This window comes from Rattus norvegicus, chromosome 17 (genome assembly GCF_036323735.1).
Source record: "Rattus norvegicus strain BN/NHsdMcwi chromosome 17, GRCr8, whole genome shotgun sequence".
Classification (NCBI taxonomy): Eukaryota; Metazoa; Chordata; class Mammalia; order Rodentia; family Muridae; genus Rattus; species Rattus norvegicus.
Genome location: NC_086035.1, coordinates 65,338,230 through 65,366,225, shown reverse-complemented (window position 1 = coordinate 65,366,225; position 27,996 = coordinate 65,338,230). Strand labels below are relative to the sequence as shown.

The following is a 27,996-nucleotide window of genomic DNA, read 5'->3' as shown; positions in this document are numbered from 1 at the left end:
ACTCCAAGGCTTAACTGCGTATGTGCGTTAGGCACACACCTAGTTATTTTTTTCCACCTAAATAGCTACTTATTCGAAAGAATTGTTTACTATGAAACCCTGTAAGATCCAAGAAATAGGAAATCCCTACCTTCTGTGCACCTAGAACCTAGTGGTTATCTGATAATTACATTGTAACAATGCTGAGCAAATGAAATGTTATCTTTATAATGGGAAGCAATGATGTAATTTTAATTTATTTAATCTTATCAGTGTGGCTTCTAACTCGAACTTTACAGTCAGCAATGGTCCTCATTAGGGGTTTGGGAAAATCTTGATGCACTTTTGTATTTTTTCATTTTTCCATATCTTCATTTTCAGCTATCTTTTATTTCCAAATAACTTACTATTAGAAATATCCAGGTGTCTGATAGTAGAAACTAACTAAAGTAAATGGTATATAAAGGTAAATGGTACACAAAGGAGAACAGGTTTGTAATCTCTTTCAAGGGCCATTTGGGCCAATGTGCTACAGGATTAACTTCTGTGGAGCTGGGGAGGTAGCCACTGGCTAGAGTAGCATGCACAGCATGTACAGATCCCTGGGCGTTATACCCTGCACTACATAAACATGGTAGCCACACTGTGACCCCAGCTCTTGAAAAGAGTAGGCATGGGATGGAGTTCAAGGCTATCCTTGCCCCGTATTGTGTTGAGACCAGCTCGGGATATAATTTTATTTTCAAAAAAACCTTCTAATTTTAAAAAAAAAGTCGGAGTGTGCGTGTGTGTGTTTTGTTTTTTTTTTAAATCTCTTTGAAAAGAATCAACAAATGCTCCATTTCTAGCTTCACTTCCCAGCAGGCTGTGGGGCGGCGACTCATAGCTCACACGCATTAAAGCTTCTCTAGTTCAGAAAGATGGTCATTCTGTGCCCTTACCGACCTCTATCCTAGACACTAGCCCGTGACAAAGTTCTTACTTTCTCTATATTTCTGTCAGTGAGATAAACTGTCAACACAAAGATCTACCTGCCTCCCACTCTAGCAAATGGTAATCTCATTTGTTGGTGAGAATAAAAGGATCAAGAGTGCCTTGGCGATGAGAAGTGTTTGGACAGGTGCTGGTTGACAGCACAAGCAAGAAGGCCTGTGGGAAGTGATAGCAGTGGAGGGGCTACAAAAGCCTTGGCCCCTGGTCCCTGGAGACATTCACATTCTGTTATGTTGTATGAAGCTGTGTGACAGAGCTGTTTACAAACATCATCTGGAAGGCAGAAAACGTTATCACTTCCTGTGATATTTCTGTTTAGAACAGGACACAGTGCAAAATAAAGTGTGAGGAAGGTCAGTGTGCGAATGGAAACATAAAAAGCCAAGACACTCTTGAGGTTTTCCCCCTTCTGCCTAAATGGTTAAGGTGATGAAGAAGGTGAGGCTTCTCTTTGAAGAACCAGCATCGCTGGCGTGCACAAACACTGGTGTATCAGGAGGACTGTGAACTGTCAGTTGATTGGCTATTTCTTTCTAGTGGCTTTCTTCCCATCTAATCACCGTCCCATATCCCTTCAGCACACTGAGATTCTGAGATTCTGGGTAATCAGCTAGTTACAGTGAGGAGACTTAATCTCTCTGAGACAGTACTTAAGCAGATTAGAAAGGGAGCCTCATCCATGTGTGTCTAGGCTTTAAATGCCTATTCCTTAGGGACAGTGTTTTGTGAAATTAGTGGTGTCATTTGTGAAACCAGTGGAGTTTCCTAGCCTTTTAGGTTTCTATGTACCTTATAAATTTGGGGGGTTTTTTTTGTTTTTGTTTTTTTTTTTGTTTTTTTTTTAATTACAGACCAAAAGGTCTCCACAGTGCCTTGAATACTCAAAGATGAAATCATGCAATTTTTTCTAGTGCTGAACAGACATGGGTAGATACCATTTAAAACACATCTGAGAGAGCTGGGGTGACAACTTAGTTTTAAAATGCTTGCCTTGAGAGGACCTGAGTTCAAATCCTAAACCTATATTATAAAGGAGCCCAGGTCTGGTATACACACTTGAAATCCCAGCACCTAAGAGGTAAAACAGAGGCGAATTTTAGAGCCCAATCACCAACCAAGCCAGTGAGGTATCTGAGGAACAATACTTGGTCTACATGGGCACATCTATAATTGTATATACAATATACATATTCAAATATAGCAGATAGTGTGCCTGTCTATAGTTTAAAGCAGCCAGAGAAATGACTCAGTGGATGAAGGGGCTAACTGTCGAGAACAATGACCAGAGTTGGATACCTAGAAACCTTGTGGTGGAAGGAGAGACCCCACAGGTTGTCCTCTGACCTGTACACACACACCAAGGCACATGTACAGCATTCTCCTCCCTGTACCAATTATAATTAAATATATGCAGCTCTAAAGTTAAACTTCAGAAGGAATAAATTAGGGATTTGTTTTTATTTTACAAACCTGTTCTCCTGTGGTACCCAGCTGTTTTTACTGCCCGGCCTCATACCCCTCTTCACCGTGGTCAGTCTCATGTTGAACACCTCTCTTTTATGGAGTCATCATGCCCTTGCTTACTGAGACTTTATCTACAATAGTCCATGGCCATCCACCATCACGTAGCAGAGGCTGTATCCTATTCCGGGTCCCTTCTGCTTCCTTTCCTTGCTCTACACTTCTGTCATGTCTTCTGTTAGTAGCTGTGCTAGGGCACAGCTTCTCTAATGACCCTCTTTGGGCCACCACACTGTCACGGGTGCTGATGCTGTCACTTTGGAGTACAAACAGGTTTCTGAAAAGTGCTGGAACCGGAGTCATCGCACCATCAACCCTATGCATTCAACAGAAGTTACAGCCACTAAATGAGTACTTTTCTTGGTCAGAGTTTACTGCCCATATAAAAAGCGCATAGCACATCTGAATTTCCTCCAAAATGACCTTACAGGATGAATCTGCTTCAAGTAAATTGTACTTAAAGAGAAAATGGACATCCAAGCTTTGCTTTGAAAGAAAACACAGAGTGTTTTTAACAAATACATCAACATCAAGCCCTTTGATTAGGGCAGCTGCTAGTTAGACCCTCCCATACATAAGAAGGATAAAGTTTAATCATTGATTTTTATGATGAGAGAAAGGCCTGGAAAGGTTAAATAGACTTTGCTAATTAACAGAGCTATCTAAGAATAAGCCACTTGTCACCTTTAAGAATGACAATTTCTCAGAATCTTGAACTATTAAAATTACATAATTTTCATTTGTTGAATTGATGATGAAAAGTAGACATTGGAAATATCAAATTACTACTTTAGTGTTTAATTAACTTTAGTGTCAGATTTTTTTGTTTTGGTTTGTTTGTTAGAAACAGGGTCTCACTTTGCCGCTCTGGCTCCTGGAACTCAGGCTGGTCTCCTAGCTCTCAGAGATCTGCTTGCCTCTGCCTCCGAAATACAGGGATTGAATGTGTGTACCACTGTCCCCAGTTTAACATCATTTTCTACAGTACCATTATAAACATTGTCATTGTTTATTATTATTATTATTTTATTATTTATTATTTTTTTATTTATTATTTTTATTATTATTAACCTATCTTGGGAACAGTTTCCCATCGCTTTGACAGCTATTTAGAGCAAAGAAACTCTCTCTCTGCATTAGCTATATAATATAAAAAGTAGCATCCTCTTTTCATTAAAGGAAGAGAAGGAAAAACAATGTCCTTCCGTCTCCCAAAGGAGGCTTCAGATATTTTCTCATTAAGGGGACAAGCCCTGAAATGTGAATGCTGATGGTTTTATTACGTAGGATAAGATGAGTGATTTATCTGAGTGAAAAGCTTGTTTATAAATAAATAACTTTGTAGAATTAAATCAATAGTAAAAGTTCTAGTCAACCTTAAATCTTGAAAACCCCACAAAGAGAAATACAGTCATCACAGTGATAGAACTAAGAGTCCTTGGTCATTAAAGAGAAAAAACCGGACTGCTCAGAGGGCAGTATAGCTCTCTCAGCATAAAACAAATAGCTGTAATAAGAGATTAATTAATTTGAGCTTTCAAGCCACTTGTTTTCCTCTGCCATGTTCTTAAATGAGAGAAGTAAAAATAAAGTGTTGTCAGGGATTTCTGTGTGCTCTGGGGAGTTAGTCACTGGCGGCTACAACTTTCTGCTTCCTGCTGCTATATGTTGTCCTTAATAATTAATACTCCAGTCTGAGCTCTCGGAACCTGTATTCTCTGTCATTTGACTTGTTCTTCATTGCAGTCAAGAAAAGTTCTGAGTTTAGACTGTGCCTTTTACCCACAGCCTGGCTAAAAGTTTTAAGCTATTAATATCAAATAGATATCTAAGTTTGATCCAGTGTGTCCCGTGCTAGACATTCATTCCAACATTCCATTACATGGTTACTTTATTTAAACAACACACAGCGCACCTGTGAAGTAAGTATGTCATTCCCATATGGCACGGCAGGACTGAGCATGTCACCCAATACCTGATGCAGGCCAAGTGGTCATCAATGCAATGTAGGCACTTGGCCCTGAAGTTCTGTCCTAATTCAGTCATCCAAGTAAAACTGATCTTATGAGGCTTCACTCAAGTAGTAGGAAGGGTTCCACAGGTCCCTGAACCCCAAAGTCTGTTTGTATGACAGTTATCAGACTTTGCCAGCCTGAGTGCTCATACGTGCTCCCTCTGAAGGGAGGCATTCACTGGGCCGGAGGGAGGAAGTCAAGCTTAGTGTTGATGTGGTCTTTTCAGAGGGGTCCTCTCAAAAGAAAAATACATAGTATATTAACAAATGGGCCATGTTCCAGTGAAACATTTCAAAACCAGGCAAGGTGGCCTTTGGCTGGTTCCTGTAAGTCTCATTCCATTTAACAGCTTGACAGCTGATGATACAGACTGGCAGATTACAGGCCAGTGAATTAGATAGATTTTTCACTATCTTTTGAAATTTGCCTGTCCCACCCTAACTCTCCCTTTAAAAATTAGACTTTTTTTTTAAAGACAGGTTTTTTTATAACTTAGGCTAATGTCAAACTCAGTGTGTAAAGAAAGAAGGGAGCAAGTATTCAGTTTAGGAGCCTGGAACTTGATGCCTTCATACCTCAGAAATGCATATTTGATGCTTTTGTTTTACTAATCTTTGAATAGGATGAGAAGCTATAACTGTACATGTAAAGACTTCTCCTCCCTGTTGTGAAAAACTTACAATTAAGGAGATGAAGAGGTTAAGAGCATGCGGAAGGCATGAGTTTGGTTCCCAGCACCCACGGTGGGCAGCTCGCAATCTCCTCCAGGGAGATCTGACACCTGTGTCCCCCGTGAGTGCCCACATTCAGAGGCACAGACACACATGCACACACATCTCTTAAAAACTGTCTTGATGAAGTCATTAGAGTGAGCCATTGCAATATAGACTTTGAAGTGTCATTGGAAAGAGAAAACGGAAAGCACCTTAAAGTCACTTTTGAGATGCACTGTCTACCTTACTGATAAAGGTCCTGGGACAGTTTACATGCCATAGCCTATCCTCTATTTCTCTTTTGTGCTGTGTGGATGTGTTGACATCTTTTCAGTTTTTTCCCCCATCTTTAACAGTATAGTGGTTAATTTTAATGGTCTCCATATTTAACATTGTTTTGATCTTGTTTTTACTTTGTTCTCTGCTTTCTGCATTCTTCCCCACCCCATCCTTCCCTTTTCTTCATCCCATTCTTAATTGTTGCGTTGTTCTGTGTGTCTTTCTCCTATTTGTGTCCTTCCTGCCCGTCGGCTTGGTATATTCTCCTTTCTTGTCCCCACGCTCTTGCTGCTTGTAGCCCCACAGGCTGTGGACACTGGCCGAGCAGGTAGGGGACTTTTCTGTTCATCACACCAGCATACACCCACCTCCTTACCTCCTGCCACTCCGGCTTCCAGCACTGAGACAAGCTGCAAGTGCAATGAAGAGATTGACAGGTGGTCTATAGGCCTGTGGCTTGCTTGGTACCACCTAGAGTAGCAGCACCCAGATGGTGTCACCATGAGTGTGATCCCTGTTCCTTGGCTGATTGGCTCTACTTCCATTTTCTACCATCCCCCACTTCTCAGGACCTGTGCTAGGCCTTGCTGGTTTTAGTTGACCACATATGGTTACGAATCTCACATTGTACATTTCACCAGACAGTGTTTCTCCATCTGTTGCTCTGTAGCACAGCTCCACTGAATAATTATAAGGTGGAAAGAACACTGTTGGCAACTGTTGTCACTGTGAGCACCCACGTCTCCCTACTCACAGTGGTGGACCCCAGTGATCACTATCCCTGACTGTTGTAACAAAAAGGTGATGATTTGTTGTTTTAGACAGGGTCTCACCCTGTAGCCCTAGCTGACCTGCAACTCAAGAGTACCCACTTGCATCTGCTCCTGCTTCCTGAGCACTGGGATTGAAAGCCTAAGTCACCATACCCAGCAAAGCTGTTATTGTTTTTATTTTTATATTTATACATACTTTGGTACAAAATTGAGATTCTTAAAGAAATATAGTACAGTTAAGTAAATTCTGAAAGGCAAAACTTTCCCCACCCCTCTTATGTCTGTTGTGTTTGCCATGTTTTTTAATCTTCTAATCATTACCTATCTCATATGTAAAATGTTGTATCACCTCAATAATACATGCCTTCCTTGAGCAGAGGCCATTGGTCAGAAGACAGCCCAGTATATTTTTAGAAGGTCTTTATGATGCCAAGATGAATGTCTGGACTGCTGTGTTAAAGCTCAGTGTACTTACTGCTCAGTTGATTTAGAGAAGCATAGAACCTCCCTGACTTATGTCACAGACAGAAATAACCTTCTGAGGCTAGAGGCACAAGCGGGATTACAAGGAACAAAATAATTATCTCTTGTATCTTCCTCCTCAATCTGTCAGCTCCTGTCATGCTTATGCTTCAGTATCTTAAGGTCTAAAAATAGCCTTTCTGAATTCATGTAGTGAAAATTTCTGAGCAAGAGACACTTCATATCCTGGCAACCCACTTTTGCAGCCAAACTTTTCCTAGTAAAACATGTTGTCTACATGTTCCTCCCTGCATTCTTATTATGCATGCATGGCTGGGGTCAAGCTTTGTGATGGGCCAGTGTGATCCTAAGGTGTTACTTTGGAAATTTAGATGATAAATCAGATGTTAGAAGGCTGCTTGGAGAGCTACAGGTTTAGCGCCATTAGTCTGTGGGGTTGTTTGTCCAGCTTGAGGCTTTTACCAAGCAAATGCCTACGGCTAGGAGAGCTTATATAGACACAGCTTCTTTCCATGCACACAGGTTAACCACATGTGTTGTTGTTCACAGGGGACATCAGGACCTGACCCCACCACTGTCTATGTTGACATGAGAGCCCTGAGACATGACAGGTATGCGTTCTCTCTTCTTTCCTCCTTTCCTCCATTGTGGGTGACCCAACAAGTATGTGTCCTGGTTAACCAAGAGGTGAAAGTAGCCACGTTTACTTGTTTAAACTACCATTACATGGAGAAAGTGTGTGGCTGAGAACGATGGCTAAAACTTTACAGATAAAATCCTGGGAGAAGAGAAGTCTCTAAAAGTCGTGGTCATCTCAGATTCCATTCTGCATGACGATATATGTCAACATTCCAGCTACATTTCTACATGAGGGACGTATACATTTGCACCTTATGTTGGTGTTTTTATGAAACAGTTAAAGTAGAAATGAATTTACCTTTTCTGCAAAGCTACCAAACAGATTTTTAAATGGGATTATTGGTGTGTGCCCATTTGTGTTTTTATATTATGTCTCAGGAAGACAAGGCAGGGGGCCACACAACATACGACTTTTTGGCAGAAGCCCTACCTCGACTAGAAGAATCTATTGAGATGTCCAAGAGGAAAGAAAAAATGTTGTTATTATCAGTTATGATATAATGTTATGATATTATCATCAGTTCTTCCCATTGAAATGGCTTATGGTCTGCTTGATGGCCATGGAAATGCTACAACATTGTTGTTGTGTGGTGTGCAGATATAAGCATAGATGGGTGTACTTCACAGGTGGTTACTTTCACACGAATGTGTTGCTGTACACCCCGTAGCGTGTTGTTTACCCTGTGTTTTCTAGAAGTTCACTCATCTATCAAAACTTGTACTACATGGGAAAAAACTCAAAGAGTGTTTGTGTGGTTAGGGAGAGGATGAGAGCATGGGTGGCCTGCCTGACCAAGAAGACAGCTGAAACAGGAACCATCTTCTGGGCAGACTGACAAGGAATCCAAATCTGTTGGCCAGGTGAAACATGCCACTTCAGGAGACCAGGGTAGTCACCACTCCCTACTCCCACAAGGCTTTGCGCACCCTTCCCAATATTGGCCCATATCTGGAGCCTTTTCTGATATGCTGCCAAGTAATTGGTAGAGATAAGGGACTGTTCATGCCCTGCAGCTCATGGAATTCGTACTAAAATAGCAGCACCAATCAGAAGCCAGCAACATATGCCTGGCCTGCATTATTCTGCGTTAGACTCTCACCTGATCACAGATATTAGAGGCTGTGTCATTAAAGTCCCTTACATGGTGGCTAGGGACCAATGAAAATGACTTTCCCCTCGCCACTGTCCTCTACAGAATCAGGTTCTGGATGCTCAGAGTTCAATCTGGAGCACTTTCTAAGCTCAGAACCAGCATTGGAAGGACAAAATAAGTTGTCCCAGGGTCAGAGGTGAGGGTGCCCAAGTGGGAGCCTCTGCATCTGAATTCAAATCCACTTAACTGTAAACCTTACTGAACAATAATGTCTCGTTTGTATACCTTACCGAAAGAGTGCCCGTGCTAGTGACCCTCCAGGAAATCTGCCCTCCCACTGTCCTCCCAAATCCAGAAAGATCAGAGTTCTCAGTGCACTGTGGTTGGATATCCTCCTGGGTTATGAGTATCTGGGCAATTGGGGAAAGCCTAAAATTGGATCTGGGGATTTTCTTTTGAGAAAAGACAGACTGTCTCAAAAACTATCTTTACCTGTTAATATTTTAACCCAGTTGTCTTCATTGTGACAAATCTTCATACAGAAAGGGCAGCGTGTGGGGAAACAGCTATGACTAAGGGTGTATAGTGGGTGGTGAGTGATCATATTTACCATTCGATCAGTCCTGTATTGCTGGAAAGAGCAGCAGGCCTGGGTCAAAGATGAATCCTTTCCAATCACTCAATTCTATGATCTTAACTAAGGCCTTCTGAATCATGCTTGTGTCCTAATTTCAAGTCAGTAATAATAGTCTTCCTGGCCTAGGCTGCTTTGCACATTAAAATAATTTTACAAAGAGACATGACAGTAAGCGTACTGGAAATTGCTCCAGGGTCATGTGTCATTAAACTTCACTGAATAATGTCATCAGTTGTGATGATCATAAATGATCTTGCCCTTGATGGACTTCTAGGCCACAACTTCTCAGGCTACCTTAAAGTGAAGGGTTGTGTCCGAGCAGTCACCAGGCCTCCCATCAGCATGGTGGACGGCCCAGGTACCATCATAGAGCTTGGATATGATGCAGTGTTGTTTCCCTGAAATAACCAGTTCTCTTCTATAGTAGAGAAAAACTGAGGATTATTCCTGAGTCACCAGAATATCTCTCGGGATCATACCCTCCACCTTCTTCACCCAGGCCTGCTTCAGGCCTTTTCAGTCTGCTCTGTCTGGTTGAGGTACCTGCTACTCTTTCTCTGCCCCAGCAGCTCTTTCCCACAGTGTGGGGCTCTCCTTAAATTCCCACTGCAGGATGTGAGTGAGTGCTTGAGACCCTCAAGTTGACTGAGGTATCTCTTCAGCCACTCTACACTTTATTTTTCAAGATAATAGGAATTTACAATGTTCCTGCTTGCCTGGCCTGCTGTAGAAATCTGTTCTGCCCACCTCACTTCATCTGTCTAGGCCCCTTTTCCTTGGCCTGTTGCACAGAATCTCATTCTCATCCTCATCCCTCATTTATAGTCAGTGGAGGTCCACCTTCCTGATATCCAGACACAGCCCCATCTGCATCCTCTGCATCCTCCTATGGTCGGTGTTCTCCAATGGGTTTTCCCTCAGAGCCTTTGAGAATCTGATACTGTCATTCTCAGCTCAAATACTGCACCCTCCCCACAGAAGTCACCTCTTCCTAGAAGAAAATAGTACCCAGGTTTTACATCTTCAGCATTACTTTTGACCTTGACTGACAAAGGTAAAGTGCAACTTGTATTGCAGCTCCTATGACATAGGGTTCCAGGTTCAGACAGGTCTGAGTCAAGATTTCCCTGCTTATGACAAGGTGTAAGCTCTGGGGTCTCAAGTTCCCTATGCTTAGCATGGGCACAATAAAATGAGTCTTTGTGGGTACCTGGAATTGCCAGAGGAAAGAAGAACTTGAGGTTCTTAGGGTACTTGAAACTTGCTGGGACCCTTGCTGTACAGAGAGAGGGTAGAGATTTCTAGTAGTGATAATAAGTTTTCCCTGTAGAGGACCTAGTATCCCAGTCCACAGCACCAACAGCTGGAAGGCAGGGAGACAGAGTTCTCGTAATTCTTCTGGTGTTCCTATGAAAGTAGGGTAGTTGTCTTCTCATTACACCTATGTGAGTTCTGTCATAAGGATTAATTACTTTACCAATTGGTTTAATGGGACATTCACTTGGGAGTGTCAAGATACCTGCCCAATTATCACTTAATTAACCTGGGGGAGCTTAGTTTGCCAGTATGCTATGAATGCACCGTGAGTGAAAGAAGGGAAGAGGACAGATAGGTGCAAACTAGCTCAGAGATTGAGATCAAGATCTCAGTAGGCCCACCCTTTAGAAGCAAGGAATTAAATAGATTCATTAACCACATCTGCTTGGTGTTAGGCCTCTGTCTTTAATACCCATTTTATTCTTGTAGCCCCAATGTTAGGGATTTGGCAATCAGTGTTTGTAGCCAGGTTGCCATGGAGAAAATTTCTGCCTCACATAATGAGGATACATAGTCCTCCAGTCTCCAGAATAAATTTAGTTCCCACATATACAAAAGAAAAAATGTTCAGGGGCTATTTGAGAATTGTTATTAATTTTAAAGGTATTATTTACTGTGTATTTAAAATGAATTCATAGTTACTTGATCTTTCAGTTTGATCTTTTCTTAAGCACTTGAATTGTTTCATCTTTAAGTAGAAAAGAAAAATATTCCTCATATATTCCACGACTCAGTTTTAGTGGGTTGTCAGATCTTAGCCCAGTATTATTATGAAGATCTAGACTCCATCCTGGAGTGTAACCTGAAGTCATGATTAGAGGGTATGGCTAGAGCAGTATGAATTCTAGTGCTGTGGGTGTAGGTCAGTTAGAGCATCTGCTTAGCTTAACAGATAAGACACCCTGTATGCCATGCCTAGCACTGTATAAACTGGAGGAAGTGCCACATGCCAGTAACCCCAACACTGGGGAGGTAGATGTAGGGAGACCAGAAAAGTCAGCTACAGAACAAGTTGATATTAGCCTGGGCTTTATGAAAACCATCCTGGGAGGAAGTCAGGCAGGAAGGAATGAAAGAAAAGCATGGATTCTAGAGTAATTGCAACCTGATGAATAACTGGATATCAAGATTCCTAACAGCAGTGGACAGAAAAAAGGCATCTCAGTGGGCTTATATTAGTCAGCAGCGCAGTAGGAGAAGCAAGGGTAAAATCTAAGACACTTATTGGCCCAGGGACTCGTATGCTAGCTTGGGCCCTGGTGTGCATTATGTGAGTGGCTTGAGTTCTGCATGTGCATGTGTGTGGTGTGATGTAGGCGTGCTGTACATGTGCACTTAAGATCATGTATGCTGGAGGGTATTATGTACTGAAAACATAAGAGCATCTGGTAGTGTGTTATCCAGGTGGTACATATATGCCCATGATTGTAAAAAGGTGCAACAAGCAAATGAGGACTTCATGTGTGTAAGGGTGTGTGTATGTGTATGTATGTTGTTCCTGTTAGTGTGTTCAGAGTATCATGTTTGTTGCATACACACAGGTATGTTTTGTGTATGTGTGTGCTCATGCTAACATGAATTTGGGATTCTTTACTTTTCCAAATATATTCTGGGATTTTCTGGGAATTGTACAATTACAAAGTGATTTGACATCATTGTCAACTTCAGCCAGAGGAACAATAAGATCCCAGATCAAGAATGGTACAAAACACAGAGCAGTGTGACCACCCATGTACAATTGTTAGGAAAGTCATCTGTCAGAGGTCACTGTCTCGTAAAAATGAGTGTGCTGTACCCATTGCCCAGCTCCTAACTGGGAGAGCTGTAGGTCATAGCAAGTTGACAACAAGACTATGGCCCCAATGCCTCTTCTATCTGCTTTTTCCTTCTCCCATGGCCCTTGCCAAGTCTTTATCAGGCATGTAGGATTGGAGGCCTTATGCCTTCCATGTCTTAGAGGAATATGGGATAAAGCTTAGGAAGGGAAGATCTCTTATAATCTGCTCCCAGCTCTGTTTTTTTCCCCAGGTACAGTTCCAACCTGTGTTTTCTGTTCAAGTGCTTGAAAACACTCACTTTCTCTTTGTGTGAACAAAAATTGTCAAAAAGTCGGGCAGGATGACACATGTTTATATTATCAGCTCTGAGAAGCCAGAGACAGTGGATCTCTGGAGCTCTCTGGCTACTTATGCCTACTTAGCAAGTTCCAGGCCAGTGAAATTATCTGACTGAAAAATATAAAGTAGAAGGTGTTGACCTCTGGCCTCACACACACACACACACACACACACACACACACACACACACACACACACACACTGCTTTGCAGGTAAGTGAATAGTATCTAATCCTTGTTTAACTGGTGAGAAGGAAAAATGAGCAGTAAAGATCACAAAGCCTGAAAGATGGAGCCCCAGGAAGGACAATGAGACAGCTCAGGACATGGTCAGTCAAGGTCTTCTCAGCAGTCTCCAGACCAGCTTACTGTTAACTATGCTGTAGACCCAAACCATGCTCCTTCTGTTTCTCACCTCAGGCACTCTTAGTTTAGTAGGCCAACTGTGTCTAGTGAATCCAGAGAACCCTGCCTTCCTCAACATCATGTCAACATTCAAGCATAACTATACCAACTGCAGGCCTAACGGTCACACTTGGGCCCCTGTCATGGTTAAGGATGTCATTTAGTGCCCATCCTTCCACTCTGAGTACAGACACATCTTTCCATTGTCTTACAGATGGAGCAAATGTGGCTCCATATCCTTTCCCTGTGACCATTACTGATGTGTTCTTGCCATTTGTCTTTGCAAAGACATTATTGCCTCTGCTATCAGTAGCCCTCTCTGGGGCTTCCACCTTTGCTAACAATTTACTTCCCTAATAACCTGCCAAGCCCAAGCCACGTATTAACGGTGGCCAAAGACAGTAGTGTGATCCAAATGCCCACTGAGTGATGTGTGTTTCTACTTACAGAGTCCGGTTGGTAGAAAGGGGATCCCCTCACAGCTTACCTCTGATGGAGTCTGGAAAAGTAAGTATTAAAAGTGTTAAAGTCTCATCCCAGCATAAAGGTGAGTAAGGATGAATAGACTTTAATGTGTGAAGAAATGTGCTCTCAGACTATGTATTACCCCGGAAAAAAAGGCTTTCTTGAAGATACTGTTTCAGGATGGTTTGACTATGAGTACAGAAAGCAATAATAGTATTTTGAATAACATCATCATCATCACCACCACCACCACCACCACTATTATTATTATTATCATTACTAACAACAACAACAACAACAACAACAATAACAAAGCTATGTTGTGTTGGAGCCACTAGAAGCCTGATTGCTACCTATCTCTCTATGGGCAATGTTCTAAGGGCTTGCCAAAGTTTTAATGTGCTTGTTCCAAGTCAGTTATTAGTCCCATGTTCCAGCCCTCAGGAGGAGTAAAGACTTTCAGAACCTTGAGAAGGTTCTCATACTGTCTTAAGCTTAAAAACTATTGGCTACTATTTAGTCGCCTGTTCATACCTAATGCAAGCAAAAGTTGTGAACTATTCTATTGATTCTTGTTCTATCCTAGTAATCTAGTTCAAAATCAGGGTATTACACTAAAGAAGTGTGTGGATAATGTGTCTCAGTTTCTGTCACATTGTTTACAGTTTTGACAGAACTAAAAAGTATATTTAAACTTACATGCTTGTTTCCTCTTTGACCCAAATGCCAATTCATTCTCCTTTATACACACACACACACACACACACACACACACACACACACACACACACACAGCTAGAGCAGAATATTGGGTTTCTTCCTTTGTCAATTACTTTCTGCATATTGCCTTCAGACAGGGTCTTCACTTAAGTAGAATCCACCACATGTTTGACTAGGTTGATTAAGCAGAGAGCTGTTGGGATGTACTCATCCCTCTTCCCCAATGCTGGGGTCACAGGCATGTACAACCATGCATAGCTTTTTGTGGGGGTGCTGGGGATTTGAACTCATGCTTGCAAAGCAAACTCATACTCACTGAGTCATCTCCCTAGGCCCTTGGAGACACTTCTGAAAGAAGCATATGTTGCTGTAGGTCTTTTAGTATCTGTTCATAACTACAAGAACTATCCCTTAATGAAGTGGTTCTTGGAGTAGAAAGGTGGTAACCACTATCCCCACACAATTATAGGGCCTGTTATATACAGATATGATGACATGAGTTTCTACCACAGAGTGTCTTGCTTCAACTTGACTATTGAAAGTTAATATATGACCTGCCTCAGTTCAGAAAATCTGAGATGTTAGAATGGACTTTTGAGTTCTTCTCAATGTGATACAGTAAACTATTGCTAGGTTCAATGTACATTGGGAAGAAGGACTTATTATATCAGTATCTATATAAAAGTGGTTCATCGGTAGGAATGGGTCCAGCAGGAGGTTATATAGCACACAGACAGTCTTATCACAACCCACCCACTTTTACTTCTACCAACCACAAAAACATCCTTTGTTGAATCATTTACCAAGATTCATTTGGAGATTGGTTCCATTTAGTCCACACACATCCCTACAAACTCCCCTCTGCAATTCCTCAAGTTCAGGTTGCTTCTGGCCCTGCCTCCTTCCTTAGTTTCTATATGCCATGCTGTTAAATCAGTGTGGCAAATTCCTATTTTACACATCAGACTGGGTGAAATGTTGTTAACATAATTTTTGCTTCAGAATTCCTTTTTAAATGGTCAGGTCTGAGCATTTATCAGTTTTGAGATATGATTGACAATCAGATTTCTGTATTTAAAGTGCCCCAGACTGTAGACTTGTAGAGCACTGGTAGTGAGAATACTCTTTGGTAATGGCATGCACTTAACTTCATGCCACGATGCAGTCCAAATGTTCTTAGGAAAAAGAAAATGGCCGGTTGGCATTGAGGCAAGTTGCCATGGAGAGTGTCTCATGCCTGCCTGCCTTTCTAGCCACAATCAGAAATTGTCTCCTCTGTTTACCCAAACAGATACTTCCTGGAGTCCGGATCATTATTGCCAATCCAGAAACGAAAGGCCCCCTGGGGGACTCCCACCTTGGAGAGGTGAGTCACACAGAGCCTTCCAGAGATGTGTCCTCTGGGCCTGTTTCTGCTTTGGCACCTACTATCGTCCGTAACCATGCTGCTCGCACAGGGCAAGCCATGGTGTCCAGGGAGGAGCTAGAGCTGTGCTTTCCAGATCCAGTCATTGCTGGAAAGCTCGGTATGATAGCGTGTACACTCCCAAGGTCACAGGAGACATGGTCATCAGAGAATTCCAACAGCACAGCAAGTCTCATCTCTACAGATCCACTCTGGAGAGTGCTCTCATGAGCCTTCCCTGTTTCTAAGGACTCCTTCACCAGGAAATTATTGGAACCTACAAGTGAACAGAGCTCCACCTAGCAGGATGGCCATGAAACTTAAAGGCCCAAAAATATCAAAGTAGTGATTAGTCGTGTGTTTTAGATCAGAGAGCAAAGACTGGTGCTTTATGTTACTTGTGATGACATCCACACCCTGTCATTTGGTCCCCTCATGCTGTTGGCAAGGTATGACTGGAGGGAAATAGCTTATCATGCTTCCAAGCCTGTTTTTCAGCACTGAAATTAGTGGGGTCCTGATACCACCATTTGGTGAGGTCAGGTGTCTGACCTTGTCCTTTCTCTTGTTCTCTCCATGGATAGATTTCTCTGAGAAGGTACAGGCAGGAGCAAATGACACAGCCCAAGTCTCCCCTTTCCCTCCCTGCCTATGCCTTAGCTACCCAGCTTAGGATACCTGTGTGTGATCATACCTGCATCTTCTATCTTACATCTCACCAGCAGCAGCGCGGTATCTGCCCACCCAGGAACACTTGCCCCAGAGCATGTGGATAAGATACATGACTCATGGTCAAGTCCTAACCACTTCTTACTCTCCACATCCCTTTTTTGTCTGGCTACTTTGTGACCCTTGTTTGAATCCTGTGATTTAAAAAAAATGATCTGAATTAGGTTAATCAAGTGTTACTTGATGTTCTGTCCCCTCCCAGGGCAACAAGGACTGGAGATGTTAGGAAGTTGACTTTTTTTTAAATATAGTTTTACTCCAACTTGATTGAACCATAATTGCTAAATAAAGTCTATAAGTCAAGGTGTGCATATAATATTTTTGATGTACTAGTAGTTTTATGCATTGTAAAATGATTACATTCAAAGTAATCAATGCACCTATCACCTCATAAAATTACTTTTTCTGTGTATGGTGAGAAATTTTAAGTTCTGTGACCAAATTTCAAGCCAAAAGGACACAATCTCTTCTCCCAGGAGGCCTTCATCATCTAAATGAAGGCTAATACCCTTCAGCCAACATTCCCCGAATCCCTTCCCAAGCTCAGGCACCTGTGATAACTGTTTAGCTCTCTGCTTTCTGTGAGCACAACCTTTCAGAGTGCACATAAGAGAGTAGGTGATATGTGTCTTGCCCTGACATCTTCTACTTGACGGTGTTAGAAATAGCAGGCTTCTATTTCCCCTTTTGAAACTGAATTATGTGACGTTGTATTAGGTAACTTGTCTTGATGCTGTGACAAGAGCAAAATAAGGAAGAGTTTATTTTGGCTTATGGTCTCAGAGATCTGTCATGGCCGGGACGTCATGTCAGGAGTTGAAGGCTGTTGGTCCCATTACATCTACAATCCTAAATGCAGTGGGAGCAATGGTGTTCAGCTAGCTTTCTTTTCTTGTCATCTAGAATGAAGCCTAAGGAGTGGAACTACTCACATTCAGGTGGCTCTGTCCACCTCAGTTAATCTGCAAGACAACCACTTACAGATGTGCCTAGAGATTTGTCTCCAAAGAAATTCCAGACCCAAGCTGACTGCCAGTTATAATCCATCACAGTTGTTTTAGCAAGGAAATATTGCATACTGGAGAACAGAAAACAGTTGTCACCACCTCATCTGATGTTGTCCTTCTTTGTGTTACTTTTTAATTACTTCAGCAGGTGCTTAGTAAAGTCTGCTAGGACCAAGATATTAATCTGGGGTCTTGGGATACAATGGTATACAGTACAAATGAAGATCTCACTTCAAGGTACTCAGTCATATTTCGATGTTAGCAAAATAACAAAATATCCAATCTCAGAATGCCCATGCTGCAAACAGTATAACCTGAAAGCCCTCCTCATGGCACTGGCCCTGTGTATTGTCACCATGATGCATTATCCAGATGCCTTGGGGATTGTGTTGGCTCCATATTTCCCCAGCCTTTCATGTGGATCCACATCTTCCACAGCTATTGCTTTGCACCTATGTCAGCCTCTACCTAACCGTTCTGCTGCTGCAGACCCCACATTCACCTGCCTGTCCTTTCTGTTGACTTTGCCCCTTCACTGTACTCTGTGTTATTTGATCACAGTCTGCTTCAAAAGGTGTGCTAGTCAAGTGAAAGGGAAAGGGGAAAGGCACAATCTTAGAGCCTTGAGCATCTTCCCACTTGCTCTTAGAAATGGCCATCACATTTGAAAAGCCATAAGGAAACTCATACAACTTTGCTCACTTTTAAAATCTTCCTGTAATCTGCTTTAATGAAATTTTCAGCGGGTGAATGAATGGCTTATTTGGTTCTGTGGTTATAGCTTATTTTCACATAGTACTTTTATTATAGAGAACCATGTGGGTCTCTGTACTCCTGGTTCCCAACCCCACTAACCCAACAGTTGGCCAAAAACACCATTGTCTTGTATTCAGACTGAACCAAGGAAGCCTTAGCCATTGTGGAAAACAAGTTACTGCATAGAAGAGAGTTAACTTCTCTTCCCTAGAGAAGGCTGAGTGGACAGAGAAGCTCATGCACAACAATATTTCATTCTGTCTGTAGATCTGGGTCCACAGCGCCCACAATGCCAGTGGCTATTTTACCATTTATGGAGATGAATCTCTGCAGTCCGATCATTTCAACTCCCGGTTGAGTTTTGGAGACACCCAGACCATCTGGGCCCGAACAGGCTACCTGGGCTTCCTGCGGAGAACTGAGCTCACAGATGCAAATGGAGGTGAGTCCAGGCTGGAAGATGCTACACATTGGACAGAAGTTGAATTTGACCAACACTGAAAATGACCTTGAGGTTTGGGAGCCTCACCAGAACCCTTACTCATCTGAAAGTGCCTGACTTTGAAAGGGAGACAAGTACGGACTGGGTAAAGTGTTCGCCATGTAAACATAAGACTTGAGTCTAGTCCCCAGAACTCACATGTGTGCTTCTTATGATCTTAGAACTAGAAGTTAGTTCCCTGAGCCATCTAGCCAACCAACCTAGACAGATTGTTTCTAAATTCAGTGAGAGACCCTTTCTCAGCAAACAGGTGACTAGCAACCAAGGGGGAAAAAAATCTGAAGCTGATTTCTGGCTTCCACACTCGTGTACATATACATAAGTGTATACAACTGTGAATACATATGACCACGTATCCACAGGCAGGTTAAAATATAAATGCAGTAGACAGAGCTAAATTTTCAATATGTATTCAAATAACTGGGGAGATAATTCATTTGGCAAAGTGCTTACTATTCAAGAAGCAAGACCTGAGTTCAGGTCTCCAGCACTCAAACTCTAGGTACAACCACACACACACACACACACCTGTAATCCCAGGACAAGGAAGGCAAAATAGGTGGATCCCTGGTGCTCACAGGCCAGCCAACCTAACCAAATTAGTGAGCTTCAGGTTCACTGAGAGACCCGGCTGCCTCACAAAGTGAAGTGGGGAACAACTGAAGGAAGATATCCTGTGTTGACACTGAACAGGTGCACCCACAGACACACAGAAAAATAAATAACTGTCCTGAGAATTCATTTCTGATTGTTTCATAGTCTTTTTTTTTTTTTTTTTTTTTTTTTTTTTTTGAGCTGGGGACCGAACCCAGGACCTTGCGCTTGCTAGGCAAGTGCTCTACCACTGAGCTAAATCCCCAACCCCCCATAGTCTTTTTTTTTTTTTTTTTTTTTTTTTTTTTTGCCGCTCTGTTTTACCATAAACTTCTAGAGTCATGGGGAGACCAAAATCCTGGGCAGGTGAGATCCTAGACTCTGATGCTTCCTAAATCAGCTAGCACTCTGCTAACCTGAGAACTGCATGATGGGGAAGAACTTGCTGCTGTGGCAGTTTCCTGATGGGCAGTCACAGGCTCATTTAATCAAGGATAGAAAGTTCAAAGTTGTAAAACAGGGTATCAGTTTATAGGCCTCAAGGAAAACCTGTAGAATGTGGCCAGCTAAGCCCTAGGGAGTGTGGTTGCTGTCTTCCCCTCATTGGTCCACATGATGGCATGAACCTACACTCTGAGCAAGAAAACAAAGCTCTATTGTAGGAGATGCAAGTAGAGGAGGTCTTGCTTGTCTGTGTAAACTAGGAAAGGTTCATGTGCTTACTTCATGGTATTTGTTTGTTTTAAGTTTTCCCTGGCATACTTATTACCCAGTTAAAACTTAAGGATAGAATTCTTATTTTTAAGCAAAGATAGGGCTGACCACATTTTCATTATTATAATGTTTTCTTGCAGGATAAAAGTAACTCTTGCAGGGCCTGGGGAGCAAATGAAAACAAAGAGTTTGGCCTCCAGAGTCAGCATAAGTGTTAGGTAGGCATGGTAGCCTTCCTCAAATCCCAGCTCACAGGAGTCAGACTAGGAAGCCTTGGAGCTGGCTGAACTAGTCTATTTGGCAAACTGTGCTTAAGGAAGAGATCCTGCCTCAGGGTAGATGGAGAACAACTGAGGGACTTGTTAGTTCAATCCCACGAAGCTCAGATTTTTAAGTGTCAACTGGTGTTAGCTCCGTTAGTCATTGCTAAGTCCCTGGATCACTAATGGAGACGTGATCTTATATCTGATGGTGGAAGCTGATCCGCAAGAAGACTGGCTTACTCCCAGTGGACAGAGTCAAAAGAAGACTGGCTTACTCCCAGTGGACAGAGTCAAAAGAAGACTGGCTTATTCCCAGTGGACAGCGTCAAAAATTAGGCAGGCTGGGATAAAAACTAAAAGGGCTTAGGAAGGGTGGTGGAAAGGCATGTTGTATACCTATGTGAAAGCATCATAATACAACTTACTATTTAGTATAATTAATGTACGCTCATACAGAACATCTAAGAAAAGCTAGGCAGAACCTTATCACTAGAACTGGGAAGCTGAGAAGGATCCTTAAGGCTTGCTAGCCAGCCTAGCTGAATTACTGAATTTCTGGGCTCCAAGTTCACTGGGAGATCATGTCTCATAAATGATGTGGAGAGTGATAGAGGAAAACACCTGACATTGACCTGTGGCTACACACACACACACACACACACACACACACACACACACACACACACACCCCTAAGAAGAAATAACAAAAAAAAAGAGAGAGAGAGAGAGAGAGAGAGAGAGAGAGAGAGAGAGAGAGAGAGACATGGTGGTTAGACATCCAGCCTCTGGGAAGATAAAAAAGAATGTCCGAGCCTGAGGCAACTGACACTCCCCAGGAGAAAGGAGCTGACCATCCCTAAATCTGGATCTTCTTTCCTTGTTTATGTCACTCTGGAAAAAAATAGAATAAAGCAAAGGTCTTGACTGGTTCTTGGTTTCTTCTTGAACAGAGCGCCATGATGCCCTCTATGTGGTAGGAGCACTGGATGAAGCCATGGAGCTGCGGGGCATGAGGTACCACCCAATAGACATAGAGACTTCAGTCATCAGAGCCCACAAAAGTGTCACAGAATGGTAAGAGGACGGGAAGGCATTGTCTGTTCTGGTGTCGGGAGCCTAGTTAGTGACCACAGGGTATGGAGGAATTCCCTAAGACAAGACATTGCACTGGGTGGAGTGTTTCCTCAAGGTAAGCCTTCCTCAGGGTAAGGGCAATACAGAAATGAACTATTCTGTTAGGACATCTCAGGTGACTGGAAACCAGAGAGTTTTTGCCTAAATAGTGTTTCCAGGAAACCAAGTTGTTGTATTCTGCAATTATATAGGTGTGAAGTTCAGTCCTCTGTATTGTGTTTTCACAAATTAAAACAACAAATAAAACACACATGCCTTCCACTGATACTTGGTAATGAGAGGTATTCTACTTCCATGGGAAAAGTCAGCATGGCGGGCAGATATGTGTGTCAGGTAAGAAATGCTTCAATTAAACCAAAGCCTAAGCCACAGGGCCCTGTACACAGTGGCCCGAGAGTAGGAATGTTAGTTGTTAACCTTCCCTGTGTTTGGGGAAAGGAAGGCGGCTCGAGCAAGTCATCAGTCTACTCATGGCAGCCACAGGCTTGCTTAGCACCTTCCTGCTGTCTTTCAGAATGAAGTGACTCCATGCTTTCCAGTGTAGGTTTGTTCACTCACCTGATGACAGACGAGGTGTTTACTCACTAAGTGCACTAGACTCCCTCCTGGCAGAGAGCCCGATGTGACCAATTGCAGTCTTAGGCCACAGCCAGTAAGGGGAAGCACCCGCAGGAATAAGTAGCTTTGAGTAGTTTTCAGGCCTTAGTTCATTCTGAAGTCTCCAAACACAGGCTCAGACTTACTGTCGTGTATTGAACCTGAATGGTACAGGCAGATTTATTTTATGTTTGTGGTGCTGGGCTTAGAACTGGTGTCTCCTACATGCTAGGCAGACGCTTGTAACAGCCCTGAATCTGATTGTTAAGCTCTTGGTAAAGTACCTGAGATCCTGTTCGCATGTACATGTTCTGTCTTCACCTTGTTGTTCTAGGTCCTTGGCAACACAGGCCTCCAGTGCTTGTCTGGCCTGCCCAAGGCCCTGAGTTCTATGCTCAGCATCCCCAAACTCCCCCTGGGTTTTATCCTAAGCATCACTGGGACAGAAGCTCCAGTTGTCAGAGTCTCCTCCTTACTGTGGACGGATGGCAGAAGTGCAAAAGACAATAAAAACTCTTGATACCTGACACGGGGCCAGGGCTGACCTCATTTGTACCTATGTGGCTCTAAGTGCCATCCACAGCCTCGGTCTAGTTGCCTTTGTCCTCTACCACACGATGAATGCTGGAAAACTCAGAGGGAGTTTTTGTCCCCGAAGTGTTACTAGCATTACCTACAGTGTGGCTACTGAGCTGAGTCTGACTGATGTGGTCACAGGGCCTCCAGTTCATGTTTTATAGACGCCCAGGAGGAAAGACTTATGAGTCAAGGGATTTGATTCTGATGGATTTAGGACTCGTGGGAACTGTTGAGTCACAGAAGTCCTCTCCTCTCCTGCTGGACCTCTTAGAGTTTCTCCCTTCGTCTCCTCCTCACTAACCCCCATGGTAGAGGCAGACATAGTACTGTAAGAGTTTTACCTCTGGATCCAGAGGCAACAGGAAGAATCAACGAGCCATTAGGTCTGGCTTGATTTTGAGACCTCTAAGCCCACCGTCCAATGACACACTTCTTCCAACAAGGCCAAATACTTTAATTGTGCCATTGCCTATGGGTCTATGGGGGCCATATTTATTCAAACCACTACACCAACCAAGTTTATTTCTCAACAGGGGACTTGCTGTGTTGATAACAGCCCCCTTAGAAAGCTGTGGTGGTTAGAAGGTCTCCATCCCTCTCCCCTCTTCCTGGTAAACCCTGGAATGACTGCAAATCTCACGTTCCACACATGGGTAGCTGAGCTGTGCCTTGTGCTTCAGGACAGTGGCATATACTTTAGACGCCATAATACCATGTGACCCAAATTGTCTGGGAGATGTATTTGATCACTGGTCACAGACACAACAATGTATCATGGAGGCCTTGGGAACCAATATTTCACAGGGCTTCAAGGGAATGAAATGTCAGCACATCTTGGAAACCACTTTCAAGTTTCTCTGAGGGGCGCAGGAGTCACGAGCTCTATGTAATTCTCCCGTTGAGCACAGTGCATGCATATTGACGATGCTGAGTAGAATGTACATTATTTTCCACTGCACTTAGTCTCGTGCTTGTAGGGAAGTAGTGCATCTAAATACGTGTCATCCCAAGCTAGGACCGAGACTGTTAGGCAGGCAGGGGGAGCGGATGGGATTGTTTCTGAATCTGCCGCCCTTCCTCATGTGCCCCCTTCCTTCCTACCAGGAACTCTCTGGCTTATTCATATAGTTCCTCCCACCCTTCAGCACTCTGGTTCCTACATAAAAGCAGATCTGTGTACCGGAGCTTGTCCATCCCAGGATCTTTAATCAGTCCTAAAAGCCAGTGCCACGAGGTTAATAGTTTTGAGTGGTAAAGCACTAAGTGTATGTTTCAGCAGTTAGGCAGAGTATTCAGGAGGCTTTCCCCAAACAAACGCCCACTGTATGAATTAGTTTACTGTTGTCTCCAACTCAGTACTCAGAGACAGAACTGCTAACACGCTCTCATGTCGCCTTGTGCTGTTTGACTGGAAATAGATGCAATGGCTCTGCCCTCCATGTACCTTATCCTCTGGGGCTAGCTCAGGCACATCTCTAGTCTGCCAATAGCAGTTACATCATAACAACCCAGAAAATTCCAGCATTTATATAGCCTCTGCTAGTATCACCCTGCTCACACACATTGGCCATGTTCTATATTGAGCTTGAGCCCAAGAACCAGGCAATGGGAGGGCTGGGCTGAGAGTGCTTCCTGCTCCCACTCGAACTCCTGCAGAAGCAGAACTGGGAGCCTGAAAGAGCCAGTGATAGGCTGCTATAAAGTAGCAGAACTGGAATCCAGACACCATGAGAGAAAGAAGAAAATCTGAAGAGGTATGTTATTGCTGGAAAGGCTATATGCTGACTCAGCTCAAAGAGATGTGCCAGTCTGAGGAGATTGGTGGAATCTCTCAGGCAGATCTGAATAGATCAAAGTGTTACCATTATGTAAAAGAGTCCCCCCAGTAATGGTGCTTTTCTTCTCTGTCTTCTAGTGCTGTCTTTACCTGGACAAACCTGCTAGTGGTTGTGGTTGAACTGGATGGGTCAGAGCAGGAAGCCTTGGACTTGGTTCCCTTGGTGACCAATGTGGTCCTGGAAGAGCATTACCTGATTGTAGGCGTAGTAGTCGTGGTAGACATCGGTGTCATCCCCATCAACTCCCGGGGAGAAAAACAGCGGATGCACCTACGGGACGGGTTCTTGGCCGACCAGCTGGATCCCATCTACGTGGCCTATAACATGTAGTCTCATCACCTTGGTTTCCACAGACTTTCTACGGACGTGACCGTTTTTCTTTCTTTCTTTCTTCTTTTCTTCTCAGTGTCCACAGAGACATACAGACACTCGGGCCACACTCAAAGGAGGAGCCTGATACGGTGGGGGTTTGGGGTAGGACTTCTAGGAGCAATCGCCCTGGCATGGAGATGAAATGTGAATTTATGCTGGATTTTGCTCAGAAGGACTTTGGATCACTGCCTTCAGTTTGCTGGAAAAGATCATTTTAAGAACTTTCTTTCCTCCTTTTTTCTTTTTTGTTTTTTAATTATTGGATAAGAAGTGCTCTCTTCGTAAATGTGGTATTTTGTTAAGCCGAAATAGCAATTAAAAAGAATATTCTACCCTTCAAATGGGTTCTTTTAAACAATTTATGTAGTGTGACAAAGAATTGTTTTTTCTGTTTTAATGTGTCATGGAATCTTACTGACATGGATCTGTTACTAATTTAAGCCATCCCTAGATCTCACCCTTCTAGGAGAGTTTATTGAGGTACGAGAACCTTCCAGGTAGCACCTTCCGATTAGATTTTAGCAGCTTTCTTTGTCAGAGACACGCTGAAGAAGCAGAGGCCAGTTTATGGCCTTTGAAGTTAACATAGAACGAGGATCGATTATAAATAAGGTATTTCGGCAACTATCTTGCAGATATCTTTGTACTAAACTAAAAAGATAAAAATAAGTTAACTTCCTCAATATGTAATTATGTACAAAATGTTTAATTTATTTTGATCTCTTTAGAAGTATAAAAGAGAAAAAACATTCAAGAATATTAAAGTCTTGTAATGTTTGCTAATATAAAAAAGTGTTGTATTATCTTGCGTGGATAGTATCACAACAAATATATATATATGAACTATAAATTCACTAATGAACAAAGGAGATTTTAAAGTTTAAATGCAGAACTTGTCACTTGCATGGTGCGCCCTCCACTGTACTCACACACACGTGGCTGTTTCCGAGCAATCGCAGAGCCAGGAACCCTGTCTTAGACCAGAGACCAGCAAGTGGGGTCACCGCCGTCTCTGAGATGGTGAAGGGACTTAATGCTAACGTGCACTATATTTTCCTTTGCTGTGAGGACGACAGTGAATGCTTTCGTGCCAGCATGTGCCAATGACATTGAGGGGCTTCAGGTTGGCAAACAGCACTGTTTTCTCAGCTGCAAGAATTTGTTGCATAATGTCAATTTTATTTTATTTTAGCATTTTTGTGTCACTTTTTATAATTTTTGTTGTTGTTGTCCCTTGATATGAAAAGATTGACACCCTGTAGTCATTTGCATCAGGTGTCATTAATTTACCCTTTCCAGTGGCCAATGCAAGCAAATAGATGTCCAGAACACCTTTGAGGGAAAAGCTAGCTATGTGTGATGTCTTCTTGACTGTGTAGACCCAGCCAACTCTGATCCTCTAATCTTGGGAACTTCCTAGCTTGGCCCTGAGTAGCCACTATTCCAGGGACTTAAAACAGCAAGGAGTCCTGCCAGCTTCATCCTTGTGCTAGCTGTTGGGGAACTGATCCCTGGTGACCTGTGCCTATATTTTCATGTGCACAGCTTGGCCGCAGTATCCTTGTCTGCATCTGACCAAGGAGAAAGGTATCAGCAATACAAGACAATGTTTACTTTGTAATTGGCACAGTATGGCTGGCACAGTATGGCTGGCACAGTATGGCTTCAGTGGCTCCCCGTATGAAATAAACCTAAAATTGTTGCTAGACAGAAATGAGTTCCTGATTGCTTTATGGGCGAACTCCTTGTCTGCCTTAGTTACGTGCTGCCAACAGTAAGTCCTTTGCTAAAAGAGAGTTTTCTTTGACTTCTGAGATCCAAGGCTGATTTGGTTTTGTTTGTTATTTAAGTGGTACATTTCTTTTAAAATTTACATATGTAAAGCATTCTTCATCTCCATAAATCATTTAATTTTTCAAATATTGTTTGCTCATTGCTATATGTTTCTGCATGTTTCAAATACACATTCCTACAGTTTGCAGCTTCCAGGGAGGGGAAATCCCTGCCACATAGGGAAAATTTTTTGACACATGCATTTGCACCCCCCATACAGCCCTCCCCCCCCCACCCCTCTCTCAAAGGGAACTTGGTTTAACATTTCAGATAGGATACTGATTGGTAACCATCCATTGCAGAGTATAGGAAACCTTCCGTCTGGCTGATGTGAGGAAGCAAAGCAAATGTCACTCAAAACCTACTCTTAACTTTTCACCACATCAACTTCACACCCAAGGAGGGCGAAGGCTGCAGCACAGGTTGCAAAAGCCGATCCCAGCAGGTCTCTTCTGCATCCTGTCATCTGTGACAGGAGACTTTAGGTTTGAAAGAGTTGGTGGACTGGGTTGGAAGCTTAGTTGTGCAAGAAAAAGGAAAGGAGACACTTAAGTACCACCAGTTTCAGCAATAAAGAAGGATCGTTGTGTATTAGAAACCGTACTGTAGATAAATCATTCATGAGAATGTTTTTTAAAAAAAAATGTTTGTCTTGTGACCATGTGCTTTTGGAGTCAGCCAAAACCATGTAATCAACTTGCACAAAAAGAGGGTACACAAGGACATTGAGACACAGACCCATCGAGCAGGAGCAGATTCCTCATGGTGCTTGTCTATTATACATATTTAACCCTGCTTGACACTTTACCCAAGGGGACGGTCCCTTTATCAGTTGAATGTTAGCAGCGTTATTTCAGAGTGTGGTGACTGGTTAGAGAAAACTCGTGTACTCAACCAATCACAGTTTCAAACAAAATTTTTATGTGCAAAGGACAGCAACCTTCTTGTATGTTCAACCACCAGTACGCTTTGTACATCTGTGATAACGCCTGTTTTATATTCAAATGAACAAATAAAAGCTTTTATTTTTGTTGCTCTGAAAATAGCAGTTTCTTAATTGGTACCCTGAAAAAACAAAAAAACGATGTCTGGGACAGATCACTTCCATGTCAGGAAGGGGTGACTCCTGCTGGGAAATGTATCTGACTCTGTTTACACGACTTGTTGCATAACTTAGTACAGATGCTGCTGCTTTGAATGACGTGTAAATCTCAATGTAGGTATTTCTAGTTAACAGCAGTTCCTATGGCAACAACTGTTTGTGAAATGTTTTTTTTTAATTCTTTTAAATACATCTGAATATATTTGTTCACATCTCGCTGCAAGTGTACCGATTATTGGTAACTGTTTGGGACAGAGTAAGCAGATGTCCTGTGTGTGAACCCTTCTATGTTCTGTGTCATGGGGAACTTTGCATGTCTGGACATTCTTTCCAATGCAAACTGTCATTGCTTGGTTTTAACCAAAAGTTCTATCTTTTGCTTCACAGTTTTGTCTTTGGAAAACCTTGACTAGTTACCTGAT

At 42.7% G+C, this 27,996-nt stretch overlaps 1 protein-coding gene across 11 annotated transcripts in view; it reads left to right on the top strand.

Annotated features, from left to right (window-relative positions):
* The window catches only part of Dip2c (disco-interacting protein 2 homolog C), a 385,401-nt gene extending 357,886 nt beyond the window's left edge, over window positions 1–27,515 (top strand). For 8 of the 11 annotated variants that reach the window (XM_017600567.3, XM_017600565.3, XM_039095749.2 and 5 more), the window contains 7 exons: window positions 5,799–5,828; window positions 7,306–7,367; window positions 13,414–13,471; window positions 15,441–15,515; window positions 18,314–18,488; window positions 21,070–21,193; window positions 24,345–27,515. In XM_017600567.3, the coding sequence (XP_017456056.1) occupies window positions 5,799–5,828; window positions 7,306–7,367; window positions 13,414–13,471; window positions 15,441–15,515; window positions 18,314–18,488; window positions 21,070–21,193; window positions 24,345–24,597 (777 nt within the window). In that variant the 3' untranslated portion in view covers window positions 24,598–27,515. The remainder of the gene's footprint in view (window positions 1–5,798; window positions 5,829–7,305; window positions 7,368–13,413; window positions 13,472–15,440; window positions 15,516–18,313; window positions 18,489–21,069; window positions 21,194–24,344) is intronic. The other 3 variants (XM_017600566.3, NM_001415158.1, NM_001107360.2) reach the window with 1 other exon arrangement.
* The last annotated feature ends 481 nt before the right edge of the window (window positions 27,516–27,996 follow it).